This window comes from Colossoma macropomum, unplaced genomic scaffold (assembly GCF_904425465.1).
Source record: "Colossoma macropomum unplaced genomic scaffold, Colossoma_macropomum, whole genome shotgun sequence".
NCBI classification, from domain to species: Eukaryota; Metazoa; Chordata; class Actinopteri; order Characiformes; family Serrasalmidae; genus Colossoma; species Colossoma macropomum.
Genome location: NW_023494784.1, coordinates 8,658,887 through 8,671,883, shown reverse-complemented (window position 1 = coordinate 8,671,883; position 12,997 = coordinate 8,658,887). Strand labels below are relative to the sequence as shown.

The 12,997-nt window shown below is 39.7% G+C and overlaps 1 protein-coding gene across 3 annotated transcripts in view; it reads right to left on the bottom strand.

Moving 5' to 3' along the window:
• Nucleotides 1-388: 388 nt before the first annotated feature.
• cerkl (ceramide kinase-like) overlaps nt 389-12,997 on the bottom strand; it is a 116,703-nt gene continuing 104,094 nt past the window's right edge. The window contains exons 10-14 of one of the 3 annotated variants that reach the window (XM_036577278.1): nt 12,600-12,708; nt 6,103-6,199; nt 1,806-2,005; nt 598-665; nt 389-487 (exon numbers count right to left, since the gene is read on the bottom strand). In XM_036577278.1, the coding sequence (XP_036433171.1) occupies nt 486-487; nt 598-665; nt 1,806-2,005; nt 6,103-6,199; nt 12,600-12,708 (476 nt within the window). In that variant the 3' untranslated portion in view covers nt 389-485. Of the gene's footprint in view, nt 666-1,805; nt 2,006-6,102; nt 6,200-12,599; nt 12,709-12,997 lie in introns of all 3 variants that reach the window. The other 2 variants (XM_036577259.1, XM_036577268.1) reach the window with 2 other exon arrangements.

Sequence of the window (12,997 nt, the reverse complement as noted above, 5' to 3'; positions counted from 1 at the left end):
TTTCCAGTCACATCAGCCATTAAGTAAAAGTTATTCATTGTTCAACATCAGACACATTCAGTGATGTTGAGGTCTGGACTCTGGGGCGGTCAGTCCATCGGTCAGCTTCTTTGTTTGATGTGTCCGTCTCCTTTTCTCAGTGAGGTTCTTCTTGAACAGCTACACATCCTTTCAGACCCACAGCGCTGAGTCGTCTTCTCACAGTGGAAGGATGGACAGAAACACCTGTGGATGTTTTCAGATCTGAAGCAGCTTGATTTTCTCCTCTCTCTCAGAGATGAAAGCTTTAAGTGCTGTTTATCTGATGGGGGCAGTTTGGTGTCTAGCAGGTCTTCCAGGTGGTTGTTAGGAGCCCCATTTTCTCTGTAGCTTTGAATCAATTTTTGAACTCCACTTTTGGAAACTCCTGTGTTTCACTTATTTTCCTCTGACTTTCTCCTTGCTTATGCAAGTGGCTTATTTTGTTTCTAATATCCTCAGAAATATCCTGAAAAATAATGAATATTTTATTTTTAATGGCTGTTTTGAATGGAGATTTAATAAATGAAGGATACTCGCTGACTTTTCACAGTGCTGTGTGTGTTTAAATGCAGCTACATTTGGTGGGTTTCTCCTCGGCCTCCTCCACATCAACTCCGAACAGTGTGAGGATTCGAGGATGAACTCTGTAGAAAACACAGTAGAGTCAGTACAGTTACCACATATACTCTGTTGATTCCTGTGTTACACAAATAATGGAGTTCTTTGTCAGACAAAATATTTAATAATAATAAGAAGAAGAAGAAGAAGAAGAAGAAGAATTTGCTGACTCTATATTATTCTGTTATTCTATATTGTGGATTTAACCTTATAAGTCTAGTACACTACACATTTTCCTATATTGTATTTTCCTCTCATGAAGTCCACTTACCAAAACCAGCCAAATTTAATGTTTAATTATTATAGGTACTCATATATATACACACCAATCAGGCATAACATTATGACCACCTCCTTGTTTCTACACTCATTGTCCATTTTATCAGCTCCACTTACTACATAGGTGCACTTTGTAGTTCTACAGTTACAGACTGTAGTCCATCTGTTTCTCTGATACTTTGTTCGCCCCCTTTTACCCTGTTCTTCAGTGGTCAGGACCCCCATGGACCCTCACAGAGCAGGTACTATTTGGGTGGTGGATCATTCTCAGCAGTAACACTGATGTGGTGGTGGTGTGTTAGTGTGTGTTCTGCTGGTCTGAGTGGATCAGACACAGCAGTGCTGCTGGAGTTTTTATTAAAGCCTCAGTGTCGCTGCTGGACTGAGAATAGTCCACCAACCAAAAACATCCAGCCAACAGCGTCCTGTGGGCAGCGTCCTGTGGGCAGCGTCCTGTGACCACTGATGAAGGACTAGAGGGTGACCAACACAAACTGTGCAGCAGCAGATGAGCTATCGTCTCTGACTTTACATCTACAAGGTGGACTGACAAGGTAGGAGTGTCTAACAGAGTGGACAGTGAGTGGACACAGTGTTTAAAAACTCCAGCAGCACTGCTGTGTCTGATCCACTCAGACCAGCACAACACACACTAACACACCACCACTACAGTCTGTAACTGTAGAACTACAAAGTGCACCTATATAGTAAGTGGAGCTGATAAAATGGACAATGAGCGTAGAAACAAGGAGGTGGTCATAATGTAATGCCTGATCAGTGTATATATATATATAATTACATATACAGTAGATGCGTACATATATAACACATATGGGACATATGTATGACCCCATGTCCTGACATTGTATAAAAACACATCTGTGTACCTGATCAGCACTTCTCCAGGCACCTCCAGCAGTTCTCCGTCAATGTTCCATGGGTATGTTCCCTCAGAGGAGATAATTGGAGCGTTTTTGGAGTCGCACTCTTCGTTCTCTTCTGAGGTTTCATCGGTCCAGCCGCAGTGTGAACGTGGCCGCAGTCTGACCGCACACACACACTGTGTCTCCACAAATGAAAAACTGAACTGCAGTAGAACACACAGGAGAGCAGAGAGTTACAGATGAGAATACAGGTACATACAGTTCAATACGCTCATCATCAGTTGTCATACATATAATTTTTGAGATGGATAGACAAATAATAATAAAAACTGATATATATATATATATATATATATATATATATATATATATATATATATATAAGTTTAAATATATAGCGTCCTGTGACCACTGATGAAGGACTAGAGGATGACCAACACAAACTGTGCAGCAGCAGATGAGCTATCGTCTCTGACTTTACATCTACAAGGTGGACTGGCAAGGTAGGAGTGTCTAATAGAGTGGACAGTGAGTGGACACAGTGTTTAAAAACTCCAGCAGCACTGCTGTGTCTGATCCACTCGCACCAGCACAACTCACACTAACACACCACCACCACGTCAGTGTTACTGAAGTGCTGAAAATGATCCACCACCCAAATAGTACCTGCTCTGTGAGGGTCCTGTGGGGGTCCTGACCAGTGAAGAACAGGGTATAATGGGGCAGAGAAACTGATGGACTACAGTCTGTAACTGTAGAACTACAAAGTGAAACTATGTGGTCAGTGGAGCTGATAAAATAAACAATGACTGTAGATACAAGGCAGGTGGACTTAATGAAGTGGCCAGTAAGTGTATATCATAATAGTTCACATACATATCAGACACTAAAAAGTACTGACATTAATAATGACTTAACAGTTACTGTACTGTTAAATGATATATACTATACTGTTATTTATTCTTCTGAAAAGGTGTCCTTAGTGGTTTGATGATCAGTGTAAAATAGATATGGTTAAATAAAGGACGGCACTGTTTTGTGTTGTGGGACAGACCCTATTGTATACAGGAGCTTTAAATGAGTGCAATGTCCACACGGGGGCAGTGAAAAACAGCAGGATAACGGCCCTCATGCACTTCCCCCCCTTCAGAGGCAGCGAGGACGTCCAGCCAGAGCCACTCTGGGCCTGCAGCCCAGCACCACAACCCACACTCAGCTCTCAGTCCATAACGCACTAATGACCCACTCCAGAGAGCTTTATTAGCGCTGCTTTGTTGTTGTGTGGTATAATAAGCATCATTTTTCCATTCCAAACTTAATTGGATCATATAAAACTAACCGTCTTCACTGCCATGACGAGGGAATCCGTCCAACATCAATCCTGCAGCAAAACGCACTGGAATGTAGGAGTGTGTATCTGTGTATCTGTGTATGTGAATATCTGTGTTGGGGGGTGGAGGTGGGGGGGGGGGGCAGTTTTAATTAGAAATGTACCGATATGGGAAGTGTGGGCTGAAGCTGATGTCTGATATTTTTCGTGTACATATGTGATACATAAAAATGCATAAAATGTAGAAATTGGGATCTACCTGGATTAGCATTACAGAGAAAGGTAATGTTTACTTCTGTAGGGTTATTAATGCAGTAAAATGAATAAAAGTGCACAGTTGCTCTGCAGCTCAGCGTCTTCTGAAGAACAATAAATTGCATGCACAGTCTCTAACTATTTAATCGGAGCCATTACGTCACCTGCTTTTCCCCTTTTTCTGTATTTTAATATTTTATATTAATGTTTAAACCTTGTTCTCTGTTTATTTTGCTCATGTTAATGTTTGCTATCCGGTGTCGACCAGAGGAGGACGGGTTCCCCTTTTGAGTCTTGGTTCCTCTCAAGGTTTCTTCCTCTTGCTCTTAGGGAACTTTCCTTGCCACTGTTGCCATTGGCGACGCTCATAGGGGCTCCGACCCGGATTTTTCCGTAAAGCTGCTTTGTGACGCCTGTTATAAAAAGCACTATATAAATAAACTTTAACTTGACTCGACTGACTATGTCATTAAATATCAGTTTCTAATATCAAACCCAAACATATCTCTGTTTTTTAAAGAAAAATCTGCCGCTGCTTAGCAACCCAGAGGAATACTTTGATGCTTAAATATTAAGCTTTGATGGTTCTTGAGACTTAATGGTGATTGTGCTTAAATTCCTGAGAACAAACTGCATTAGAGAAAAAGGAGACATGAGATTACAGAGAGATGAGAGTTCAGAGTAGACAGGCATGAGCATTATTATCTTTCCAAATCTGAGCTCAGTGTGTGACTTTAGTGAGATTACTGAGCTCTTTTGCTCAGGACATAGACGGAGGAAGTTGCGCCATACTTAAACATGTATTACATTCATTGTGATTGGAAAGAAATGGTTAAAATGAGTGTGAGCGTGTATTTTAAAAAGTCCATTTAAAGACTCATTTTTCTTTCTGGCGAAGTTTTCTGGTGGGTTTTTCTTTGCAGGGTTTACATCCAAAATGTCTTTGTTCACTTCTGAGTTCATGATCCCATGATCAGTCATTCAGAGTGGTTTGAGGTGAAATGCGCTGTTCTAGCGTCACTAACACACTCAGATTTCTTTACAGTGGTGGTGATAGGAACCAAGGGTCGCCATGACTACAACACAAATATAGACACTTCATATCAAAACTACCGTAAAACAACGCAGTGAATTCATAACCATTTCATGTAATTACTGTCTGTGAGGCTTTAATTACTGCATTTAGAGGCTTTAAACTCTTCAGACGTTTGGTTCCTATCACCACCACTGTGAACCAAAGTTTCTGTAGAACAGAGCATTTCACACCAAACCACTCTGAATGACTTTTTACACCTTGTTTATTTAATTAGGCAGGAATTATGAAAACTGAAGAAATTCCCTGTTTAATGCAGTCTGTTTGGAGTTCTTCTTCAGTCTTTCTCCACACGCATGAGTTCGGTAACACTTCTCCACACGAATATTATTGGTAACACTTTATAATAACAGGCTATTATAAACATCAACTTAATGACTGTTAATGATTATATAATAATTAACAGGTGGTACCATTTGAAATATTAACCATTTTTTTAGTGACATCTGAATAATTGATGATTGTTTTGAGTTGCATAATTATATATATATATATATATATATATATATATATATATATACACATTTCAAATATTTACCATTTGCTTAAAACATTTCATAATCATTATGAATGCATAATTTACGTCCTGTTTTAAATGAAACATTCATTTACTATCTTGCTATCTTATTTACTTTATGATGCATACATTTCCTTAATGCTTAGTTACTCATTATTAATACCTTTTAAACATTACCAATCATTATTTATAAAGTTGAAACTTTATAACGTGAATACAAATATATATTATTTACTACACTTGAATGTAATGCATACAAAAAGGTCAACACATCCACCACACGCTGGACATGGCATTTTTCTGCAAATTTTAATGCACAGTTTCTATTTATTTGCTTAGATTAACACATTGGGGAAAAAATATAAAATGTGTCATACCTTCTGTACAGGTCACGTTTTATGTTTTATTTTCACCCAATATGTTGAATTCAGCAAAAAACTGCAATTGTGCATTAAAATGTGCAGGAATGTGTTCTCTGTACTTATTTTTACAGCAGGGGCAGCAAAACTTTTGCACAGGACTGCATGAAGTGCATTTACAGGGCTTCGATTATTTAAGTCACTAACCATATGGTCAATAATTCAAATGGCAGCACTTATTAACACACAAGAAACAATTACATTACTGTTAACTATCACGACAATAACGAACTATGAGACAATGATCTGATATTCACAGTGTTACTGATCTGTAGGTGTGTTTGTATATTTGTATATGAACACATATTGACATGTGAAGCATTTCCTCTTCCCGTCTGTCTGTATGTGGAGCTCTAAGGACACTAAACCCGAGCTAACAGAGCTGGTGTCGCTCGAAAGGGCACCACGCACAGCTCAGAGAGCGCCGCAGCCCCGGCCCTCGTCCTACGCCGCGTATTTATAGAATGTGGGTTAATAAACAGCGCCAGATTGGATTGCGGAGGGAAAGAGAGGTGGGCTCTGAAATAGGCTAATCGGGTTCTCAGCCTGAAAAGTGTTTTACGGGAATCTGACAATCAGCCACTAATTTGACTTGACAGTATGCTAATTCTGCTTAAGCCGGAAAGGTTGCTAACTCCATTAGCGTGAGGGGGGATTTCCTGAGCGGCAGGGCGAGGGCGGCGTACCTGATTGGTTGTGCTGCTGTACCTCTTCAGGTGCTTGATGAATTCTGACCTGGAAGCGTTGCCTACGGCCACGAGCGCCATGCTGCTGTTGTTCAACCTGAGACAGAAGGATAGAACAGTTAGCCTCGCGCTCGCTAATGTTTTTAGCCATGCAGCAGAGTTTGGTCCATGTTTATAGATAACAGCGTGTTATACAGTCTCAGAAACCAGATATGAATATTAGAGATACTGAGCAGCTCCACACAGTGAGGCAGGAGTGCAAGGAAATAGGTATGCAGTTAGCACGATGCTAATGGTAAAATGTAACATTTCCATAGCAACGTCTTCAGCAAATGAGGCATATTTCTCACGTTTTTTTGCCATAAACACATTTTTTTTGCATGGTGCATGTGTTTCCTTTACTGATCTGTATGTATGTCATAAAATTCACTCCTATTTTATTTTACTGTCTTGGCGGCTGTAATGTAGCAAAGTTGTAAAGCAAGTAAACAACACAGAGTAAGAGCTAGCCAGGCTAAAGAACAGCCTCCACATGGGGTGGGGGGTTAGTTTTACAACCAAGACCCCCAGAGTAAACGGTGAGAGGAGTCCTTACCCCGCAAATTAATTAAAATTAGTGAATTATTAATTAAAATTAATGAAAAAAATAGTTTCATTGTGCTGCTATTTCTACTTCATGGTCAAAAATAAAACAAAACCTGCTGAAGTTAAGCAATACAAACCATCCCTGATAGCAAGGGGATAGTGGGCCACTGCTGGCCCACTGATGGCAAAGCTGGTGGTTCAATGGCGTTTTGCTCAGCATTTTCCGGGCGGCCCACCAGTGTTTAAGCAGAGTAATAGATCAAAATTCTACTTATTATTGCTCATTTTCCACTCACAGTCTAATTTACTGATTTTTCCTTCCTTCCTTTCTTTAGTCATACTCTGTAAATTAGTTTAGTAAATCATTTTAATCCAGCACAGCGTCAGAAACAACATTTTCTATAGAATCATTTTACATGAGGCCTAGTATTTGTCTTAGTTTACTTTCAAGATAAAAGTCCCTGTGCATTTAAAATCTGTTTGGGGAGATTAAAAACTAGCTAGAGCTTGCATGCAGGACAGTAATCTGGGTGGCGCGAGGGTGGAGCATCAGTGGCAGCGGGGGGCTGACCTTATCAAGCTTGCTATCTGGGATTATTTGTTTCTGTTGGTTATCAATGTTTTCGCAACGTGTTTTGGCTTTTTTTAACGGGTTGATATCTGAGTGTAAAGGATCCTAATGGTGTAACAGGTGACTAATGGCTGATTCTAAATGCATTTGATGGTTTCCAAATGGGATCTAAAGGTGTTTTACAGGAAACTAGTGGTCTCTGTTGGAAGCCAATTCCTGTTAGAAAGCAAAACCATTAGGTTTTTTTTTTGCTAATGGTCTCTAATAGTCCGTTTTCAGCAGGGAAGCCTCTTTTCAATAATCATATTCATTTCGATTAACATATTTTTGTGTATTTAGGCTGAGAACCATGTCTGGTTCAAACAACATAAAACTGTAATGAATCAACATTTTACATCATTTGACAAGAACCATTTAGCGACTTTTAGCAACAACTAGCCTTTAATCCTGCCTTTGATTAATTCTGCACTTTTGTCACTTTCAGCTGAATTGTTCACAAAATGTAGGTGCTGGAAACAAAGTTTACATTTTCATTTGTAGCTGAGATGGGTGGGTTGCTTGTATAGAACACGTAATAATTTTGCTCAAATATTTTAAAAATTATTAATCAAAAACCAAAACGTGTTAGCTTGTGTGCCGCTCTACCCACACCTGTTAGCTACATTCGCCTCAAAGCTCCAGTGCAAAACTAAAGAAGTAACTTCAGACACCAAACATGCTGACGTTTGAGAAAAGAGGGAAAAATGTGTAAATTACATTTTCAGCCAAACGACTGATTTGGTTCTGTGTTGCTCTTTGCAGTTGTTTAATGTTAATGTTAGCATTGTGCTAACAGAGCTAGCTATGTTAACCTCTCAGTTAGCAAAATTTGTCTGGCCCACTTGTGGACCACATCCTTGGTTTGTTCTGGCCCAGTATATGTCTGGGTCCCTGGCCCACATCTGACCCACACACTGTAAAGTGAGTAGAACTAAAGGATGTGGCCCAAATCTTGCCCCAATCTGGCCCAACTGCATGGTTGGTCTACAACATTCACGACAGAATTGTTCCACAAATGTAGAGACGAGGCAAAACGGTATGAAGCTGTCCAGGATCTGGCCCTATTCCGGCCCGCGTGCCTGACATCTACCCGGTAGTCAACCAACACTCACGTAGGAAAGCCAGAATCGGCCCAAAACTGTCTGCTGTCTGGGTTAAACTCTGCTGGTGAGCATGTCTAGATGATTATCATACAGATAGAGAGATTCTTATCTCTCCAGACGGCCACAAAACATCCAACGACCAGCTGCGAAACTCATTCACCAACTGATCTTAAGAAGAAATTTCTCTTTATATCCTACATACACAGATTCTGACATTCACCAGTGTTTTCCTATTTGGGGTTTGTTCTTAGGTAAGAACAGAATCTACACACTCAAGAGCACAAAGGTGCGAACAGTCCTGTGGTTTAAGAACACGTCATGAATCTGACGTAGACTTTTTCTTAGGATCTTTCTCAAGAGCACATTTATGAAAAAAACTTAGGAAGATACTGAAGAATGAGGCCCAGCGTCTCCGAAAACTGGCAAATGAAGCAGGTAGTTATTTTCCTCTATAATTTGTTGTCAGGTGTCAATGACTTCTGTTGTTGTTGTTTTTGTTGTCTGTGTTGTTGTGTTCACACCAGAGCTCCATGGTCAGTGAAGTGAAAACACGGGGAGACTGCAAAGACTCTCTGTTAGAGTGAAGGTTGCGCTCGCTCGCTTGGCCTTTGACATGCAAACCTATCAAGGACAGGAAGCGTACGGCAGGTGTGAACAGACTGTACGAAAATGACTTCAAGCTTTTTCACACTAGCGCATCCATATCTAGATGGGTTTTCACAATGTTCCCTCTCTAACGTCACTCAGAGAAGCCTTACTGGCACGACCGTATTCAGACACAGAACTGCCAAAGCATATGAATCTTTCCGCCGCCTCAATGTGTCAGTGCTTTTCTCACACAGCTGCCTCTATAGCTGCAGTCGCTGGGTGATAATAATTTAACACGTCTCTTACAGAGAACACACTTCTGCACTTTTTACTGCACAGTTACTATTTATGTGCTGAATTTAACATATTGGCGGGAAAAAAAAAAAGCATAAAATGTGGTCTGTGCAGAAGAGGCACATTTTCCAGTGTGTTAAACTCAGCAAATAAATAGAAACTGTTCACTACAATTTGCAGCAGAATGACATATTCAATTGAGTTCTCTGTAAAGGATGTGTTAACTTACATTTACATTTACATCATTTAGCAGACGCTCTTATCCAGAGCGACTTACAAAAAGTGCTTTGTCTATCCAGAGAAAGAATCTTCGCTAGCTACCAATAGGTTAGAGAGAAAGCCAGTCCTGAGCTCAGATACTGCTAGAATCAGAAGGTCATAGATCATAGGTCATAGGTCATATTTCTCCATTTCTCCATTTATTTACTGTTTATTTATTTGCTATTTTATTCACTGTGCAATACTCACTACAATACATACATTTCTACATTTTTAAATTTAAATTTAATACTTTGTATATTTTTCTTATAATCTTTGTACATATACATATATATCTTTATACTTTTATTGTTTATTCTATTTTATATATTGTTTGTATATTTCCTGCTGCTCTGTCTTCTGTGCTGCTGTAACACCGCAAATTTCCCTGTTGTGGGATTAATAAAGGATTATCTAATCTAATCTAATCTAATCTAATCTAGACACCTAGTGAAAAAGGGACAGAGTTAAACACAGAACAGTGCAATACAATACAATACATAAGTACAGTACAATAAATTACAATCAATACTTAATTTAATTTAGTGCTCATTTAGGTGCTGAATAAACAGGTGAGTCTTCAGTCTGCGTCTGAAGACAGCGAGAGACTCTGCTGTTCGGACAGCCAGTGGGAGTTCGTTCCACCACCTGGGCTCCAGCACAGAGAACAGTCTTGATGCTTGCCTTACGCGCGCCTTGAAGGATGGCGGGTCAAGCCGAGCTGTACTCGAAGCTCGAAGGGCTCGTGGTACAGATCGAGATATGACCATTGCCATCAAGTAGGGAGGGGCTGGTCCATTTTTGGCTTTGTAGGCAAGCATAAGGGTTTTAAACTTGAACATGTAACACACGTAATATGTTCACTATTCACGTTCAAACTGTAGGTTGTCTACATTAGTAGTGTGTAGCTGTATAATAGGAATGTATAGTGTAAATATGATTTCACACTATTGATTCTATATCTGAGTGACTTTTTACACCATTGTCTCTGTTAATACGCAGCGTTTCACCACTGCCTCTATATTGGTATGATTTTTCACACGACTGCCTCTATATTTATGTGATTTTATTTACAATCCTGCCTCTATATTGATGTAAATTTTGACACTACTGCCTCTATACTGATGTAAGTTTTCACGCTATTGCCTCCATATTTGTGATTTCTTTGCACTACTGCCTTAATATTGGTATAAATTTTCACACTACTGTCTTTTTATTTATGATATACTCTTCACACTACTGCCTCTTTACTGGTGTGATTTTTCTCACTACTGCCTCTCTCTGTGAATGATTTTGTGTACATTACTGCCTCTATATTCATGTGATTTTTCACACCACTGCCTCCATATCAATGAGATGTTTTCCACTACTGCCTCTATATTTCTGTGATTTTATTCACATTACTGCTTCTATAATAATGTGATTTATACTGCTGCCTCTATATATCGATGAGATGTTTTCCACTACTGCCTCTATGTTTATGTGATTTATACTACTGCCTCTGTATCGATGAGATGTTTTCAACTACTGCCTCTATATCGATGAGATGTTTTCCACTACTGCTTCTATGTTTATGTGATTCACACTACTGCCTCTATGTTTATGTGATTTATACTACTGCCTCTGTATCGATGAGATGTTTTCAACTACTGCCTCTATATCGATGAGATGTTTTCCACTACTGCTTCTATGTTTATGTGATTCACACTACTGCCTCTATATTTATGTGATTTATACTACTGCCTCTGTATCGATGAGATGTTTTCAACTACTGCCTCTATATCGATGAGATGTTTTCCACTACTGCCTCTATGTTTATGTGATTCACACTACTGCCTCTATATTTATGTGATTTATACTACTGCCTCTATATCTATGAGATGTTTTCCACTACTGGCTCTATGTTTAGGTGATTTATACTGCTGCCTCTTTACCGATGAGATGTTTTCCGCTACTGCCTCTACGTTTATGTGATTTACACTACTGCCTCTATATTTCTGTGATTTTTTTACACTACTGCCTCTATATTTATGTGATTAATACTACTGCCTCTATATCGATGAGATGTTTTCCACAACTATCTCTATATTTATGTGATTAATACTACTGCCTCTATATCGATGCGATATTTTTCACCACTGCCTCTATTTTTATGTGATTTATACTACTGCCTCTATATCGATGAGATATTTTCCATTACTGCCTCTATGTTTGTGATTTTCACACTACTGCCTCTATATCGATGCGATGCTTTACACTACTGCCTCTATATTTATGTGATTGATACTACTGCCTCTATATCTATGAGATGTTTTCCACTACTGCCTCTATGTTTATGTGATTTACACTACTGCCTCTATATTTATGTGATTAATACTACTGCCTCTACATCGATGAGATGTTTTCCACAACTATCTCTACATCTATGTGATGTTTCACATTAGTGCCTCTATATTTATGTGATTTTTCACACTACTGCCTCTATATCTAGGTTACTACAAGCTCAAACTGATGTCCTGTTATCTTGTAGCTGTTCAGAGGGGGAGGTATAGCGGTAGGCTGGGGCTAGTGAGGGCACTTCCTACAAACCTGTGGACATCTGTTACGGCCTTAAGCCTCCTACATCACTGCCTTTAATCAGACCTGTTATGGTGTGATTAGCCCACTTAGGGGCATTTGACCTGAGCTGTCTGATCCAGTCACTAGGTCCAATCTCCAGGGATTACCTGGCTTCACCCCAACGCAACACAAATACACACGCACAGCCTCCAAAGGCATCCAGGAGACAGACCCAGCTCCACCTTCTGAGATACAGACCCACTGACCCAGTCTCAGAGCTTTACCGTCTGACTGTTGATTTGGAGGAAGTGCTCACAGCTAATGCAGCCTGACGCTGGTCTAGTGTCAACAATAACAATAAGAAATCAGCTGTTTACAGGCTGCTCTCTTGCTCTGTGGGTGGAGTAGGGGTGAATGACTCAGGTGAAGAGGTCAGATGATGTAAGAGGGGTAGTGTGAGGTAGAATGTTGAACGTAGGCCGTGTTTGGATGGTGTGGACCTGGTGAAAGGAGCCAGGCCTCTGGGGGCCACGGAGCAGAGGCACGGAATAGACATGATGCTGATGTTGAGGTAGAGGCCTCGTCTGGTCTGCCATGGACCGCCTTCTGCTGGAGAGAGAGATGGAGAGAAATACATAAACATATATATATATATATATATATATATTATATGTATATTCACATTACTGCCTAGTAAACAGTAAAAGGCAACAAGTTCTTATTTAAAAAAAAACAAAAAACTTGTGAGCTAATTTGAAAACAAAATTTGGTTCAGCTTCTCATTCGCCAGGCTCTTGTTCGAATTTTCCCATTCCACCTTAAATGATGCAACTAAAACTTTTTAGTGTTTGTCAGTTTCTCATTGCAGACTAAACGTATCTGGAAACCAGTGGAAGTA